Genomic DNA, 16,938 nt, shown 5'->3' on the forward strand with positions numbered 1-16,938 from the left:
ACTAGCGCCGGTCCGCTGACGTGACGATGGGTCGTTGCCGGAATTTCTCGACATCACAAAGCTATGTTTGACAATCCCACTTAGGTGAGTTGCACGCTTTGCTGCGGTGCGCTATGCTGTGATCAACATTTTTAGCGTACATGGAGCATGCAACACCTAGGGCGGACCGGGTTCGGGCTGCGACAGTCTTCACGCATCCAACAGTGGATCACCAACAAGACCGACAGGAGATGATAAGCCGAAAATAACATGACGAACGAGAACAGCACAGCAGGGAGGAGAAGAGGTATTCCACCCATCATGTAACAGCCCAAGGCACCTCGGAGAGCAAAAAAGCTTGCTCCAGCCACATATCCAGCCGTGTGCTCACTATGCACCTTTACGAACAAGATCTGCGACACTCCGCATGCACTCAAGCGACTTTTGTGCTTCGCTGCTGAACACAACATACTCTCACAAACGCCGTGCTCGAGCTTATGCAGTCCACTCTAACGCCACAATCTGCTGGCAGCCATTAGCACCATCTCCCTCATTAACCAGTCAGAAACGATTCGCAATTGCTTCTTGCCAGTATCCGCTCACTTTCTTATCTCAGAGACTCGCTCTCGATGCTACGCCGTGCATGTTCCCGATCCTGCTTTCGGCTTCTCTCAGCCCTTTCTGCCATTCGCCGGCTCTCCTGTCATACAAGCCCTGCACCTTTGCGTCTTTCTCAGCCAGGATCTCGGCGAGGGCCATTGCGTCTTCAATTGACTGGTTCGCGCCCATGCCGCCTAGGATTGGTTCAGCATGGATTGCATCACCAATCAACACGATGCCCTCTTCAGCGGGCTGGCCAAGCTTCGTTGTGTCAACGTGAAGGGATCGCATGAGCCAGTTGAGCAGTCTGTCCTTCTTCATCGCTTCCGGGTCGAAAATCAGCTTCAACGGTCCAGATAGCTGGTCTTGCAAGTCTTTCACTTCGGCGAAAAGCTCATCTGGAACATCCTTCGCCTCTGCCTTATCTCGCTGCGGACGGTACAGTGCATCTTCGCCCGACCTCTTCGCTGGCCGCGAGAAGACGTAGTTGATGCTCGCCTCGTCATCACTCACGCTGTTCAGTGAGATTTGCAGAAGCGTGCTTCCTTCATTCCCTACTCTCTTCTCCACCACATTTCCGCTTTCGAAGCCGGGCGCAAAGTCCCTCTCCCATTCTTCTCGACTCACACGTCGTTTGCCATTGTACGTCGCGTACGGCAAAGTCGTCGGACCCGCCTCAGGGAGAACCTTCCCTCGCACAGTAGAATGCGGGCCGTCAGCTCCTACCACGTAGGTACTTGCATGCCGACTGTGGTTCTTGAACTCCAGCTCGACCGCTCCAGGCAGAGCTTCCAAATTCGTCAACTCGTGGTCCCACTTCACTTCCAGTTCTTCCGCGAGCAAAGCTTCGAGCCTGTTCTTGTTCGCTTTGAAGCAGTCTTTCTCTCCTTGGCCGCGAATGCTTCCTGTCCCTCCGATAAGGTGGCTGTCTACGGCGACCTTTTTCCGAAATGTCGCTTCGTCCAATTGGAGTACTTGAAGCAGTGGTAGATAGGACTTGGAATACAATGTGACGCCATAATTATTTCTGTTCACGGATTTCCTCGCTTTCTCGAAGATGCTGGTTTTGATGCCTTTCTGATGCAGGCATCGTCCTAAAGTGAGCCCGGCGAGACCGGCGCCGATGACGGAAATGCGATGGCCTTTGGGCATGTTGGCTGGAGTTTCATCGGCCATGCATCATGTTTTGCGCTGTCTGTAGACTCGTCTTCTATTCTGGATCGCTTCTGTGGTATTTGCTCTGATGATGCAGACTGTTTGGCTGGCTGGGGTGGCTGGGATGGGTTGTGTATGTTTGTGATAAGAGTGGACTTGGAGCTGTGCCGTGGGCGAATGGAAGGAAGGACCGAATGACGACTTGAAAGTTGAAGCTCGCATGCGCCACATTTCATGGCGCAGAATCAAGCGAGATGCGCGGACGACATTTTCTTCCTTACCTTGAACACAGCCAACAACTTACACTCTCAAAGCGGCGTCGAACACGATCATGTATGCAGTGGACTTACTCAATGCTGCTGACTTACGTGTAGAGATTGCAGCGCTCGAGCCCAGCGATGGCGAGCATGAGCATCCATGCTCACAACTCCATTTCACTTGCCTCAGTTCCGTCCACTCGCGCTCCATGCCAGACAATCTGATCATCTCATGCCTGCGCGCCGCGGGAAGTTCACTTCTTCTCATGATCGCACGTGAACTAGCATTTGGCCAGAGAAGCTTTCACCACGGCGAAACTCGACTTCTTCATCGCTGCGCACAGGTATCAACGGACAAAACTCATCGATGGCACACGTCCTGTCAGACACAAGTACTGCAGCCATCAACTTATGTTGCCGTCATCTACCGATGTGGTCAAAGCGACGATGGTTGTCGACCTCTGCGAGAAGAGAGGAAGCCCTCGCGATGTGCTACAGCGACTCAGATGCAAAAAGTACCCTACCAAACTCGACGAAAGGAACGCCGTCTACGACCACGTTCTCGCCGTCGGGAATATCGGCTCAACATATCTGTACAGGATGAAGGCGTTCTGCAATCGCAGGCTGTGAAATAACTTCCCTGGGCTGTCTTCAAATTTATACTTCCGTGCCTACGAGCACCTTTGCCCGACCAAGTATTGTTCCAGGTAGGTTCGCTAAGGACGGGTGCCAATTCCGGCGGTTCGCACAGTATTCACGCAGTAAGATCAATCATTATTGGACGATCAGTCGCATATGAATGCGAGGCCAGTGTCTGCCAATGTTGGATTCCCAACCCAAAATTCGTGACTGCGCGGGCTCGATTTTTGAGTACATAGTCTGCACTCCTCGTTCTACCTCCAGGATTCCAAAGCCGTCAAAGCCAACAGGCGTAGCTCACTTACAACCTCTTACCATTACAAGATTCTCGAGACAGCTACACTTACGATCGCCTCGAACCAAGGGGTTGTCTGCTCACCCACACTCCCCCATACTGTGTGAATCGAGCAGCAGGTTCCTATTCTTCCAAAGCAAGGCTACTACACGAGTGCTGGCACGATGGCATCCGTATCCACAAAGACAAGTGATGCGGGAGCACAACCCTCTCCAACTCTTCTCCAAGTCTACTCGCAGGTCAAACGCAACCAGAATCCACGCGCCATCCTGGGCCTCAAACCCGAATCTAATGAGCGAGACGTTACGGTCGCCTTCCGTAAATTGGCCTTACTTTTACATCCAGACAAATGTCTCGACGAGAAGAAGAAGGCTCTACACCAAGCCCTTTTCGTGAAAGTCGATGCAGCCAAGGATGCGATCCTCGATCCCAAATACAAGGCCACTGTGGAGGACGAAGAGGAGGAGGAGAGCACCCAAACCGGGCCGAGTGAACCCAGAAACCCGCCGCCAGAGGAACAACCAGAGCCAGAAGAACGACCAGAGCCAAAGGGAAAACCATGGCAGCGTCAAAAGCCAAGAAGAGAATGCCCGCGCGGATGCTGCTGTGGTGCCCATTACAAAAGAGAACATTGGATCGACGACGAACCCCAGTGGTGGCACAACTCCATGAAAACCCCCGCAGAGGAAAAGGAATTTTTCGCACTTCTCAAACTTATGGTCCGCCCCCCAAATTGGATCGCGCCTAATGGCAGAGTGATGAAGAATGCAGAGAGGGATGCACAGCGATGCAAGATTCCCATACATCCGGATTATGACTGGGAAGCGTATCTCGCTCAACGAAAGAAGGTTCGTGAGCATTTGGCGTTCACGGAGGAGAAAAAGAAGGAGACAAAGCGAGGTGTGCGGGAGTCGAAGAGGTTGAACTTCTGGCTGGATGATGATGCTTCGTATTGGAAGGATGAGGAGAGGGAGCTGGCGGTGGAGCATGAGGATATTCTTGAGGAGGATGAGATTCCAAGTTGTTATACGTTCAACTTGGCGGATTGGATTCCGGGTTTGTGAGGTGAAGCATCTTTGCGATAGTACGCATTTCTCTTGTTGCATACAGGCTTCACAGCTCACGTACACGATCCTAGCTAGTATAATGATTTGATGCCACTGCTGAAAAGCACAGCTTTCTCCGGAGGTACAGAGGCTTCACTGCCAATGTACGTAGCTCTAGATAATATGTTGATTGGAATCAATTTCCAGAGAGCACGACATACTCCATTAGAATACCGCTGTCGCTGCTTACGAGCTTAGCTCTGGCCGAGGTTTTGGTACCAAGCGATTGCCAGAGAGTACGCCTTTCTCTGTCCCAATAAAGACATCAGTGCCAACATGCTTAGCCCCGGCCCGAGTTGTGGTCTGGGTCAATTGCCAGAGAGCACACCCTTCTCCAGGCTAAAGCAGGCATCGCTGCTCACGAGTCTACTCCTGACAAGGATGGTATCTTCTTCCAGTCCTCAGAGAGCACAAGTCTTTCCGTTCACATACAGGCTGCCCTGCACATGTACCTAATCCCGTCCAACACTGTGCGGCAGAGATGTCCTATGAGACACATGTGAAGTGATGGAAGACAGTCCGACGTTCTCTGAAAGCAGGCCAAGGTCTTCGCTCATGGGTTTGACGAAGATGCATGACTGTGTGATGAACTGCTGCTTGAAACCGCGAAAATTGGAGATCGGTATTTTGTAGAAATGAGTGAATTGTTCAAAGCGTTACCTAGCTGTTCAGCAGCAGCCCGTTGGGCTCTCTGCAACATCTGGCTTTCTAGTTGTTGATAACTAGCGTTGGCATGTCATCAGCCGGTGGGCAGACTATATGAGATCTTTGGCATCAATACGCGTTCCAACCGAGATTGCGAGCCATATGTTCCATCATCACTGATCGAGTCATGCGATTGCACGTAAGATATGATTAGCATATAATTTGGTATGTCACCTCGTCGGATGGACTTCCCCGTCAATGGAATAGACAGCGCAGTGAGTAAGAGGTAGGAACTCTCTTGCGAAAGCCCTGGAGATCAATCTCCCTCACACTAAATAGGGATCGAAAAAATGATGTGTAATCGTCCCAGAGTGTCGGTGAGGGGTGCGCGAGCAACCTACTGAAAAGAAAAGTGAAAGTGAGTGATGCTTGACAGGGCAAGCGGAGCCAAGTCGAAGTGTTGGCTGTGCAGCAGCCATCTTTTCAAATCGAAAAGTATCCAGTCACCGCTGGGTGACACCTACGCCTTGTACGCCGCCCGCCCCAATGCTATTCGTGACTTCAGAGGCTTCGTGCCATAGAAACATTTCTTTTGAATCGAGGGTATCTGCAACTCTACTTTTGTCGAAAGCAAACGCTTACTCCTCTGGGATCTCGATCTCGCCGGCCTTGACATCGTCTGAGATGGCCTTTGGCGAGCGGCCGTCAACCTGGCAGCCAGTGGAGAAAGCAGTGCCGAGGATCTCCAAAACGGTACCCTTCAGGTCCTTGGCCATGGACTTGTGGCGCATAGTCCTGGCGATGTTGATGATCTCATCGAGAGGGATGGACTTGGTGTGCTTGATGTTCTTCTCCTTCTTGCGGTCTCGCGGTGGCTCCTTGAGGGCCTTGATGACGAGCGACGAAGCGGATGGGACGACCGAGACGGCGGCTTGACGGTTCTTGATGGTCAAGCGAACGGTGACACGGAGACCTTTCTGAGACGGTTATTAGAGGAAAAATTCGAGCTCGTGGGCGAAATCGTGGATGCTTACCCAGTCACCAGTGGCCTTTGCGATATCTTCTCCGACCTTCTTTGGCGAGAGACCGAGAGGACCAATCTTTGGGGCAAGAGCGGACGAAGCACCAACCTCACCACCAGTGGCGCGGAGGTGGATAATCTTCTCCTCGTTGGGGTCGAACTTTGGTGCTGAGAGGAATTGTGAGCGCGCGCATTGGCGATGGAGCGGTTTTCAGCCGGCGACGGCTGTAGCCAGTACTGAACACAGCTGATACTTACCCATGGCTAGTGAGTAAGGTGGTCTAGCGTTTGGTTCAGGGTCGGAAGGACGAAGATGGTCGTGGTGGACAAAGTCGAGTTTGTCTGAAGAGCGGAAGTGGTTTGGGCGCAGAGCTCGCGAGAGAATTGAGTGGGTGCCAAGGCTCGGAGGTCGGAGCGGCGAAAGTCGGCTCCGGCCCCGTCGCAGTGAGGGCTCGGCAGCGCTGGGCGTAGGAGATTCTGCTGACCTTGATCGCGTGGCTGATCATTGGATTGTATCACAAGTCTGGACAAGGCACCCTGTGATTTCTGGCGTTGTCGCTGTGCTGGCAGCAGACCTCTTGTCGTCGACTCCCAGCACTTGGCGTTTCGGCACGAGATGCGAATGATGCTCTCGAACTGGACGAGAAGAGTAAAGTGTGGAGCCAGCGTAGCCGGCGGTTGATCGAGTCGAGTCTCTTTCCCTCGTTGCGGGCTAAAGTAAACAATTGTGCGAGCAGCACTGCCGTTGTGCAGCCATGGCCTCCAACAACACCCCGTCCGCGCCAGGCTCGAGCGGGAGTTCGAGCAAGGCATCAACAAATGCAGACAGCAGACCTCGAAGTCCTGGGAGTCCAACGAGCCCGGGCACGCCGTCACGAATGAGCTTCCAGCAACACCGTCCGAACCAGCCCTCGCAGCTTCGCGTCTCACACATGCCGTCGACCTCGCCTGACGACCAGCGCTCACAGCAAGGCACCGATGCCCCAGGTATCCAGCCCCAGGATCACGAACCCGCAGCCGTCACCAACATCGAAGCCACACATCAAGAAGGAGCCATTGGGCCATCGGAAGAGACGCCCAACGCGGCAACAGCACTGCTGGAGCGATACAACCGGGACAGCGAGCAGACAGTGCGTCCGAGACGAGCGAGAGGCTACGGCAGTTTCGCGAGCACCTACGCCGAGACCTTGAATAGCTTCGAGCAGAGTCGGCCAGGACTCGGGGCCCGCTATGAAACATCAGACGACTTCAACACGCAGACGCGTGGTGGTATCGTCGAGCACCTCCCGGATGCTGTTAGCGAAGGCCTGCTGGGCAAGCCGAAAGCACATGGAGTTACCAGTTGGCTGCGAGAACGAGCTGGTATAAAAGAGAAGCGAATGATGTCCGTCTTGCTGACCCCGCTGCAATTTCTAGCTCTAGCAATTGAGCCGACCGCGCTTGGTTTACAATATGCTGATTTCTTGGTAGGTACATCAATTACTACGTGCCATTTACAAACTGGATTCAGCAATACAGGTGGCAGTTCTTACGTGGGGACCTGATTGCAGCTATTACAATGGCCTCCTTCTACGTCCCAATGGCACTGTCGTACGCCAGCAACTTGAGTCACATGCCACCGATCAATGGCCTCTACGCATTCGTATTCAACCCTTTCATCTATGCAATTCTTGGCACATGCTCGCAAATGGTAGTTGGACCAGAAGCAGCTGGCTCATTATTGACGGGAAGTGTGGTGGTCGAGGCCATTAAGAAGGGCCATATCCGCGATGACGATGGCATGAAAGCGGCTCAGGTTGGCGGCATGGTTACTGGTATCGCGGGCGCTTTCATTCTCATTGCTGGCATATTGCGACTTGGTTTCCTGGACAGCGTTCTGTCCCGCCCTTTCCTACGTGGCTTCATTAGCAGTATCGGTCTTGTCATCTTCATTAACCAGCTCTTGCCTGAGATGGGTCTAGACAAAGCAGCAGAGAACTCCGTACGCGCACATGGTTCGCCTCTCGACACCCTCATGTTCATCAGCGATCATCGGCACGAAATCCATAAGTTCACTGCTGGTATCAGCTTTGGCGCAGTTGCAGTCATTCTGTTCATGCGAGAGCTGAAGCGCCGGCTGCAACCACTGCCCAAGCTCAGTTGGGTCGTCTTTATTCCAGACCGATGCATTGTCGTCGTGCTGTCAGCCGTTCTGGCTTGGCGATACGACTGGCAATCAAAGGGATTGGATATTCTTGGAGACATCAGACCGCCGTCGGGCCTTCCAATATTTCAGCCGCACTGGCCGTTTGCGCAGGAAAACTTCAAGCACGTCAATGATGCCTTCGAGACCGCTTTCATCGTTGCACTCCTTGGCTTTTTCGAGAGTTGTGTCGCAGCAAAGAGTCTTGGCAGTGGCAATGTGAAGACGGAAGTCGTGCACAAAACGCGAAAAGACGGAACAGTGGAAGAGGCGGAGGAGAGCGATGGTATCCGCGGCATCAGTGTGTCTTCGAATCGCGAACTCGTTGCACTTGGCGTGGCAAACATAGTCGGAGGAGCCTTCATGGCAATTCCGGCATTTGGAGGCTATGGGCGAAGCAAGATCAACGTCAGCACGGGAGGCAAGACTCCAATGAGCAGCGTCTTTCTGTCGCTCATCACAGTCCTGTGCACTGTGTTTCTTCTGCCTTACTTTTACTACATTCCAGTAAGTCGTGCGACCACGTCTTGTCCTGAGCAGGCTAACACGCATTGCAGAAAGGCGTCCTCTGCGCCATGATTACAGTCGTCTCCATCTCCCTCCTGGAGGAAGCTCCGCACGACATAATCTTCTTCTGGCAAATCGGCGGCTACATCGAGCTCTTCTTGATGCTTCTCGTCTTCCTCACCACTTTCTTCTGGTCGCTCCGCGGCGGAATCATCGTCGGCATCATATTCTCCTTGATCCGCCTCATGAAGCACGCCACGCGCCCTCGCGTCCAGATCCTCGGCCGTGTCCCAGGCACCCACGAATTTGAGAACGCTGAGCTCCTCGCTCAAGAAGGCCGCATTGAAATGGTGCCAAACAGCCTCATCGTCAAAATTCCCGAACCTCTCACGTTTGCCAACACTGGCTCCTTGAAAGACCGTTTAAAACGACTAGAAGACTACGGCACGAATTATGCACACCCTGCTCTTCCTTCCATGAGGAGTAAAGAACACAATAAAAATATCATATTCCATATCCATGGCGTGACGGGAATGGACTACGCCGCAGCGCAAGTTCTAGTAGAAATTGTGAAAGAGTACAAAGACCGAGGGCATGGTGTGTATTTCTGTCGCATTCCACCGAAGAAGTCAAAAGTGTGGAAACTGTTCGAAAAGGCTGGCATTGTGGATTTATGTGGAGGAGAACATAACTTCTTCCGAACGGTGGATGAGGCTTTGCGTGCGGCGGAGAAGCGTGGGATGGGAACATTTCAGGAGTATCTAGAAGAGGAGGAGAGAGCTGTCGGGAGTGCTTCCGGGAGAGATCTTCGCACCACGGCACCTGTCGGGCTGGAAGAGGGTGCGAACACCACGTCTGTTGGCGAGGGAAATGACAACAGCGAGGTGGCGAATCTGATTGATCGAACTTTGACGCCGCCGCTGGACGATGCTGCGAGTTTTATGCAGGGTATGAGTGGCATGGCGAGACAGTATGGAGAGGCGGATGTTGAGGGAGGATTTAGTAGGGGTTGAGGAGGGTTTCATTGAAAGATTGCGTTCGATGACATGACATGATGGCATCATATATATATTCTCTGACTTGGCAATGTACACGTAGAGAGCGATGTGTACAAACAAATGGGTTATGAAGGCTACGGCAATGTTTGAAACTATCCAGATCTTCTTCGTCTTCTATTCCGACAGGGGCGAGTATCGATGTGTAGAACTTTGCATGACTCTTTGTGGATCACATTTTCAGCTTCAAAAAATCTCTACATTGAAGTTTTAGTCATCTCGTCTGGGATTTCATCGAAATATTCATCTGTAGTCGTACTCTGTCTCCTTTTGATGCGCTTTCTATTCACCTAGAAAAGCGAACCTTCTGTACACTCTCAACTGCCCTTCTGTACACTCTCAACTGCTTCTCTAGCCAACTCCATGAGAACCAGGAACGCCTTCGCTATCTGTCGATTTTTGATGCAATTCTCTCTAGCTATCAAGTCGTGAAGTTTATTTTCCAGCACGGTACTGCGAGTAAATTGCATTCGCACGCTGGCTTTGTCCAGAAGTGAATTCGTACATGCAGCGGTCGTAGCTGTAGTCCATGAAGTTGTGGATGCTGTCTGCGCCGGCGGAGTTGCTTTGCAAAGATGTCAGTCAAAGCGTCCTTCTCCAAATATATAAGTGACGAAGTCATGGGAAATACTTACGGGCAAGAATCTTGCGAAGCAGGGCAGCCGCTCGTGGCGGTCTTCTGGATAGGAGTGTCGGAGACTTGGTCGCCGGAGCCTGAGCACGAGGAGCCTTGGAAGACGTGGTAGAGACCGAACCACTAAAGTATCGAAGAAAGTCAGCAACAGAATCCAACAGACCTGTTAGGATACTCTTGAAAGTTGGGACTTACGTGACCAGTCTCGTGCACAGCAGTGTAACCCTCATCGTAGTTGGTGGCATCACCACCTGGAAGACTTCCAGCAAGGTTGATGCATCCATCGAGGATCTTGTCCGAAGAGGTTGGGCTTGCAAGAGGGAAGTAGCAGAAGCCCAAGAGACCTCCACCGAGATCGGAGAGGAAGTAGAGGTTCAGGTCGCTGTAGGAGCCTTGACGGAGAGTTTGCTTCATTTGGCGTTCAGCGGAACTGCCTTGGGAGGCTGCAGCCCAGGCATTGTTGACGGTGATGTCGATTGCTTGAGTGTTGAAGGAGATGCCGAGACTGTCAGAGGGGGAGAGAGGTTAGTTTGGTTCACGATATTTCGATCCAGGGAGGGATCGAGTGTTTGGCTTACGGAGCATATGCGTCGTTCATGACGCTCATCTGTTGCTGTGCTTGGGCTTTTGTGTACTGTCCAGATTTGGCTGATGTCGTGACGATGTGGACGTAAGTGTTGACAGACACGGCCTGGGCCACAACGCGTTGGAGGTCTGCAGCGAAGAAGGCATCGTTCATCTCAGCCACGTGCGTAGAGTTGGGTTGTGCTGTTCCACATCGAACATATTCGGCAGTAGCAACGCTAGCAGCGGCCACGAGGGCCAAGATCGAAGAGAACATCCTAGAGAGAAGAAGGATGACGGTAGTCCTGCTGACGTAGAGGTTCTAGAACGAAGTAGTATCGAATCCAAGTGAATAAATCGAAAGAAGAGGCGACCTTGATGGATTCTTCACATGTAACGGAGCGAAGGAGTGGACATACTTTATACCAGACCTACCGCTAACAATCCCACACCGACACGGCTCACACCCCCAATTGAGATTCCACACTACTGCAATACCACACTTCGAGCATCACGCGGGAACGGGGTCGAAAATCGCATACGAGTCCCTAACCGGCAGGCGCTGTAGAGATCTTCCGCCGACCCAGTAGGATGGTAGAGAGAAAGGACAGCCTCGTATGTAACAATCTCCCATTCTGCTATCACGGAGCGGCGCAGGCCATACAAGGCAGGCGATCATCTATCCGCCACAAAGGCAGCCAAGGCTAGAAGGCTTGAAGCTAGAAGGTGCCGTGTCTGCAGCCACTGGAAGGAGCTTGTTTCCGCCTTGCAGGACGTGCGGTGCAGACAGTAGGTACGGGTGTGTTCCAGGTAGGAATGACTTGATGACTTGCCACAGTAGGTGTAGTCGAGTGGGAACTTAAGCGAGCGAGTGCAGCGGCTAGAGGCAGCGAGAAGCGGCTTGGCAAGTGGATATGTTGCCTTTGCTACGTGCGAGGCTTGAGATAATGCGGCAGGTCGGTTCGTCGGAGCTCTCGGGGTGGACTTGGTTGGTTGGTGGAATTGCCGCCCACGAGGGCAATTTGATGTATCTTTGATGAGCTAGTGGATACATTGGTTTCTTGCAGGTCATATGCGAGCGTGTCGAGGGCAGATCTGCGGCGTGAGAGTTGATAGCGGGAGTCTCGAGGCGAAAGCCGATCTCCCTCAGCTGTGCTTTTCGCCCGAGGTCGATGGGTAGAAGGGGAAAGCGCAGATGACATTCCCATCAGTGTGACGCTTGCAAAGACTCGTTCGGTACCGCCACAGTCCAGAAACAAACCTCATCATGACCGGATCCAGGAGGATGATTGTATGAAATAGGTTGCGTCGCACGAGATAAGCCACGCGCCAGAGACACGCGTGAAACACACGTTCTTGCGGTGGTACTCCGAACCTGTCAAATAAAGTGCAGTCGCACAAGAGAGGAACAAATTGCAGATTCCCTCACCCACAATTGCCGATAAGCATGTACAGGCCACAAAGCCCTGTCCGTCCAAAGCTTCGAGATGAAGATGGCGTTCTGCACGCTGCAAGTCCGTCCAAACCCTCGTCGAATGAAGAACCAGAAAAGCTCTGTTGCCAAGCATAGCCAAGACTCGCAGATCTTCATCCTTGTCGATCTCTGAACATCAGATTGCAACTCTGTCCGGCAGGAAACTCCGCAACAGGCAGGTGTCGGTGACATATCTCTGCAAACACCCCACAGAAGATGTGCAGTGTGCATTAGTCCCGAGATACCAGCTCGCTTGCTTCGCTTTTGCTTCGCGTTTCTTCGATGATCTTGTACGAGACAAGTTGTTGGAAAACAAGCTGTGGCAAGCAACTGCCAATCAGTGCAAACTTTGGTCAAGAGCGAAGCGCTACCTTTGCGAGGAAACGATTTTCGAGACGAGGGGAGACAAGCAAGGCAGTCGTTTCTTGGACGCCACGACTGGCTGGAAATTCTCCGAAGTCTTTGATGCTTCTTGGAACGTGGTCGGAAGCATGGCAGAGATTCAATCATTTGACAGTCCGAGGTTGAAGGCGCGGACAGCAAAGAATAACTGAGAACATCCCTTCTTATGAGGTCTCGTCGCGACCTCGATCTCACGCCTGCCTTGCTTCCCGAGACATAATGCCTTGGTTACGCTGTGCAAGGCAGAGAGCTCGACACGGCCGCGAATAAGTGCTCTCATTCTGGAAGTATAGAGAGAGAGAGACTTATCCGATTTACGCACAACTCCGCGATCTGGAGTCCCTTCTCGTATGGTGCAAAGTGCTACAGCATCGCAATACGCCGTAAGAGCTGCGGCCAGCAAAACGGAAACTGGGAATTACGCTCACTTTGCGATATCTCTAGCGAACTAGGTTCGGCGACTACCTCGCTTGACGACACAGAGCGCATGAGTTACGCTGCGTAAGGCGTAGCCAAAACTAGAAATATATGTGAAATCGGACAAGGTTCCTAGGCACTCAGAAATAAGTTGCTCGTAGACGCCAACAACGGCAGAACCGACGAGTTGCAACTGCAATACGGTTGCTGGGAAGTGATGTCAATGCCATAGTCCCTGAGCTACGGCTATACAACCTACTGGTAATCAGAAGTATCGTGGACGAAATCGCCGTGTCGTCCTGGTCATCAACGCCGAAAACCGCTGGCGCCTCGTCGCTGTAGTATCATCGCTGCTCGCTCTCGAAACGCTATCATCTAAAGCATCAAAAACGTGAGCCAAGATGCTATACAAGAAGGCGGTATGTTACCGCTGTTTCCAATTCGATCCCAAACGCCACGAAAAGATGAGGGTCAAGAATGCTTGTCACCTTCTCCGCTGCCCCTCTGGTCAGGAGCGGGCTGGTCGCGAGGCGAGAAGGCCTCTCGCATGCGCGAAAACATACCGCCACTGCGCTCCGCTCGAGGGCTCGCACTTCTTCTATTGTCTGCCGTGTTCGTGCTTCCGCTCGCACCGGCGCCAGAAGAATCTTGGCGTGGGAAAGGATATTCACCGGGTACGCGTGCTCGTTGATAGTCTGGACTGTGCATGTCGTGCAGAGGAGCTTGACCTGGCTCGCGAGGGCGGTTGCCAGTACTCTCGCCTTCCTTGGGCGTGATACCTTGCCGACAGTGCGGGCATGTGTCGTGTTCGATAAGCCAGGCCTTGATACAATCATGATGAAACCAATGATGGCACGGCAGCTCAGTCACCTCGGATCCCAATTCGGCCTCGTCCATGCAGATAGAGCAATCAGCTTTGCCGCCATCGCCAAAGTCCTTCTCTGTGATTTTGCGTCTGGGCAAAGATTCGATCGCTTCTTCCGATGCGGGAGGGGGAGCATTCCCAGCTTGATGTTGCTCCATTAGCTGTGTGATGATCCTGTCCAGCCCTTCTTGAGTGTAGACGTGATCGCCAGCGACACCGCCAGGTGGGAGACCAAGTAGATGGAAGAGGCCACCAAAGCCCATAGGTCCGCCCATCTGCTGTCCGCCCATTGGTCCACCCATCGGCGCACCCATACCGGGTGGGGCCATGCCGAAGACGATGCCCCCGGCTTGATGGTGAGGGTGTTGCCCATGAGGATGCTGTCCGTGCATCGGAACTCCAATGTTCGCGAACATCTGAGCCATCATACGCTCGATGTGTTCGGGCTGACCCTGCAAAGGCTGCGGTGCGTTCGCGTCACGCGGGCCGAAGCCACCTCGTGTGGATGTGGTGATGGTGTAGGAGAAGCCGGGACCGGAGCCATGCCTCGTGGTTGTGCTACCGCCCATTTGTGGTGACTGTGGCGCTTCTGCGCGAGGACTTTCTGGTCCAGGAGATCTCTGTTGACCTGGCTGTTGTTGTGGCTGCTGATGCGGATGTTGTCCTTGCTGGCCACCGAGTATTCCCTGGAGAGCGGGGCCCAATGCCTGTCCTATTAATCCAAACAGTCCTGCGCCCTGCCCACCTGGAGCCTGCTGTCCGGGCTGTAGTGTGATATTACGTTGGAAAGTGCCATGATATTGCCCCGGGCCATTGTTGCGCCACTGAAAATCATCGATGTCGTCTTCGTCTGGGTCCGGTGCGAAGGCGCCGAACGGGCCTGGATTGGGTGCGTCTTCGCGAGGGTCGTTGTTCGCTTCTATCACTTCCACAAAATCGCCTTGACATTCCGGGCATACCAAGCCATGCTCGTCACGATACCACTCGTTCTCGCACTGATGGCAGAATACGACCTCTCGCTCGCGGGGTTGCTGCTGTTGCTGATTGCTGGACATGATTACGGATATGCGGAATAGGTGGTGGCGAGAAGGAGCTGCCGCTCCGCAGGTGTAGCGTCGTCGCAGAGGTGGTGGGCGTGGTGGGCGGTGCCGAGGAGTGCGCGTGTGCTGGTTGATGATGTGTTCGGCGTGGCTTTGTCAGTAAGCGGCAACTACGAGCTGGTCGCTGCCGGCCTTCGTGTCGCTTCGTCGGGAAAGGCGTGGGCGCGAGACTTCTGCAGGCGCAACGGAGACGAATCGCGTCGAATGTTCAGCTGCAATTCTGCGTATGTCTGGCGGTTGTGCGCGTGGTGGCAGCTGAATGTCTGCCTCTCGTGACGATCTGGAGCAAGCAAGATTATTGGGAGTGACGTATTGCACGGACGCAAAGCCACGCACCAGCCACGTGAGTGGGATCAGTGAAGGATGGACGCCGCGGAAGTGAGGCGCAAACAACGAGCGACGCTTTGCTCCTTTGCTCAGGGACAGCGACGGAAGAGTGTGCAAGGCAGGATGCGACGACTATCACGGGCTTGCAATACATCCACCACAGCATCGTGACTCCTCCGCCGACCCAAGTGATGGAGATTGCGATGACTGTGTTGACAGCGCCTTGGGAAGATTCCAGAAAGCCTGCTGGCTGTGCTGGACACAGGCGCAATGCTGCGGCACTGCCAGAACCTAACCAACCCGCACCAAGACAACATGCACACATGCCTTAGGCTCATTATCTTGAAGAAAAGGGGGCACTGCCACTGATCAGCATTCAAAGCGCGTGCGAGGCATCTCCTAGCTGATGCTTTCCCGTCCTTGGATCACGCACAACTACCGCCCATGAGATGCCGATCGACACCCTGAGTTTTTGAAAGAAATTATGCAGATTTTATGACAGGAAGCTGAATCATCCGGATGCCACGGGTGATCTTGGTTTAAGCATGCCATCGAATCTGAGCTGACAACGACATTTGTGGCCTTCGTCCCACAGGCCCTCTTCTCACGGAGCCGCAACGGACGTCGCTTCATTACGCGAGGGGACATGGCGATGATATCCCTTAGTTGTTGTCGCTTCATTCCACCGAGCACCTTCAGGAGCGAACCGGACCTCTTGCTAATCGAGCGACCCGCCACAAAGTCACCACGAGCTGACTCGGTTGACTTCTGCGCATCTCAGTAATGGAATCTGGATCAGAGTGCGTGGCTGGTATCTTCCTGAAGAGCACGATCATTGAGTGCTTGGACCAGCAGTCAGTGCTCTTAATCACAGGCGGTCTGCTCGCAAACAAAGCCCTCGCTGTCTTCCGCCGTTCTCAAGCTCGCGACGGATGATTTCAGGCAGCCTGGACGTTGTTCTTGTTGTGCAGCACCGCAATCTTTCAGTCTCATCATCCATTCTATTGGCGGCGTTGGTCATCTTCGTCGGCTGGTAGATACTATGGACTCGTGTGCGGGCTGTGCTCCGCAATCCGGACCATTTAATCCCCGGCAAGGCCAGTTCGTTTTGTTCGCTTATTGCTGCACTCGGCTCCTTGACCTCGCGCACTATCTGATTTGAGTCGCTCTTGCCGATTTTCCTCCCTCGCGCCCGAACGTGTGGCCGGCTTTGCATCCGAGAATCTGGTTATCCATGGTCTAAAAGTACATGTAGGCCCTGTGGCGTTGCTGGCGACGCTAGCACCACTTCACTTTCCTTGAGCCAAGGCTTGGCATCGTTGGGCAACATCAGATTTCGTATACCAGATTCGGCTTTGTGGCTAGATGTATTACTCAGCGGCGTATATGGCACCGAGACGGCACGTGGAAATGTTCTGCCATGGAAACGACGGTGAGGATGGGCTGGCATACTGGTTGATGTGAAGGATGTCGACAACACCTCAGAACACACACCGGGAAACTTTTTACCGGGACCGTCATGTGTAGAGCTGAACAGGCACTCCTTTATACCTTGGCCTTTGCGGCAGCGATGAGTGCTTGCATTTGCTCATTGTAAAAAGCCGGGTGTCTGGAACCAAAAAAAAACCCCCCGATTCACTAACTACGTTCTCATCATCGCTCAGGTTGCCTTGCTCGACAAGCAGAAAGCACACCGTGCGACTTTTGACCAGCG

The 16,938-nt window shown here is 53.1% G+C and overlaps 6 protein-coding genes across 6 annotated transcripts; 2 read left to right on the plus strand and 4 right to left on the minus strand.

Moving 5' to 3' along the window:
• Positions 1–591: 591 nt before the first annotated feature.
• Positions 592–1,731, minus strand: CKM354_000065400 (uncharacterized protein; the record flags this gene model as incomplete). Its single annotated transcript, XM_044795750.1, has 1 exon — positions 592–1,731. One exon carries the CDS (start codon positions 1,729–1,731, stop codon positions 592–594), a length of 1,140 nt encoding a protein of 379 aa, XP_044651685.1.
• A 1,358-nt stretch (positions 1,732–3,089) lies between these two features.
• On the plus strand, positions 3,090–3,989 carry CKM354_000065500 (uncharacterized protein; the record flags this gene model as incomplete). Its single annotated transcript, XM_044795751.1, has 1 exon — positions 3,090–3,989. One exon carries the CDS (start codon positions 3,090–3,092, stop codon positions 3,987–3,989), a length of 900 nt encoding a protein of 299 aa, XP_044651686.1.
• A 1,325-nt stretch (positions 3,990–5,314) lies between these two features.
• CKM354_000065600 (uncharacterized protein) lies at positions 5,315–5,959 on the minus strand (the record flags this gene model as incomplete). The annotated part of the gene is made up of 3 exons (XM_044795752.1): positions 5,315–5,653; positions 5,711–5,865; positions 5,956–5,959. The coding sequence occupies 3 exons, from the start codon at positions 5,957–5,959 to the stop codon at positions 5,315–5,317; spliced, it is 498 nt and encodes a 165-aa protein (XP_044651687.1).
• Positions 5,960–6,452: 493 nt separating this feature from the next.
• CKM354_000065700 (uncharacterized protein) lies at positions 6,453–9,399 on the plus strand (the record flags this gene model as incomplete). The annotated part of the gene is made up of 3 exons (XM_044795753.1): positions 6,453–7,081; positions 7,168–8,386; positions 8,437–9,399. 3 exons carry the CDS (start codon positions 6,453–6,455, stop codon positions 9,397–9,399), a joined length of 2,811 nt encoding a protein of 936 aa, XP_044651688.1.
• Positions 9,400–9,876: 477 nt separating this feature from the next.
• On the minus strand, positions 9,877–10,916 carry CKM354_000065800 (uncharacterized protein; the record flags this gene model as incomplete). Its single annotated transcript, XM_044795754.1, has 4 exons — positions 9,877–10,006; positions 10,077–10,198; positions 10,271–10,580; positions 10,654–10,916. 4 exons carry the CDS (start codon positions 10,914–10,916, stop codon positions 9,877–9,879), a joined length of 825 nt encoding a protein of 274 aa, XP_044651689.1.
• Positions 10,917–13,403: 2,487 nt separating this feature from the next.
• CKM354_000065900 (uncharacterized protein) lies at positions 13,404–14,852 on the minus strand (the record flags this gene model as incomplete). Its single annotated transcript, XM_044795755.1, has 1 exon — positions 13,404–14,852. The coding sequence occupies one exon, from the start codon at positions 14,850–14,852 to the stop codon at positions 13,404–13,406; it is 1,449 nt and encodes a 482-aa protein (XP_044651690.1).
• Positions 14,853–16,938: the final 2,086 nt, after the last annotated feature.

This window comes from Cercospora kikuchii, assembly GCF_019650295.1.
Source record: "Cercospora kikuchii DNA, contig_00001, whole genome shotgun sequence".
Taxonomy (NCBI): Eukaryota; Fungi; Ascomycota; class Dothideomycetes; order Mycosphaerellales; family Mycosphaerellaceae; genus Cercospora; species Cercospora kikuchii.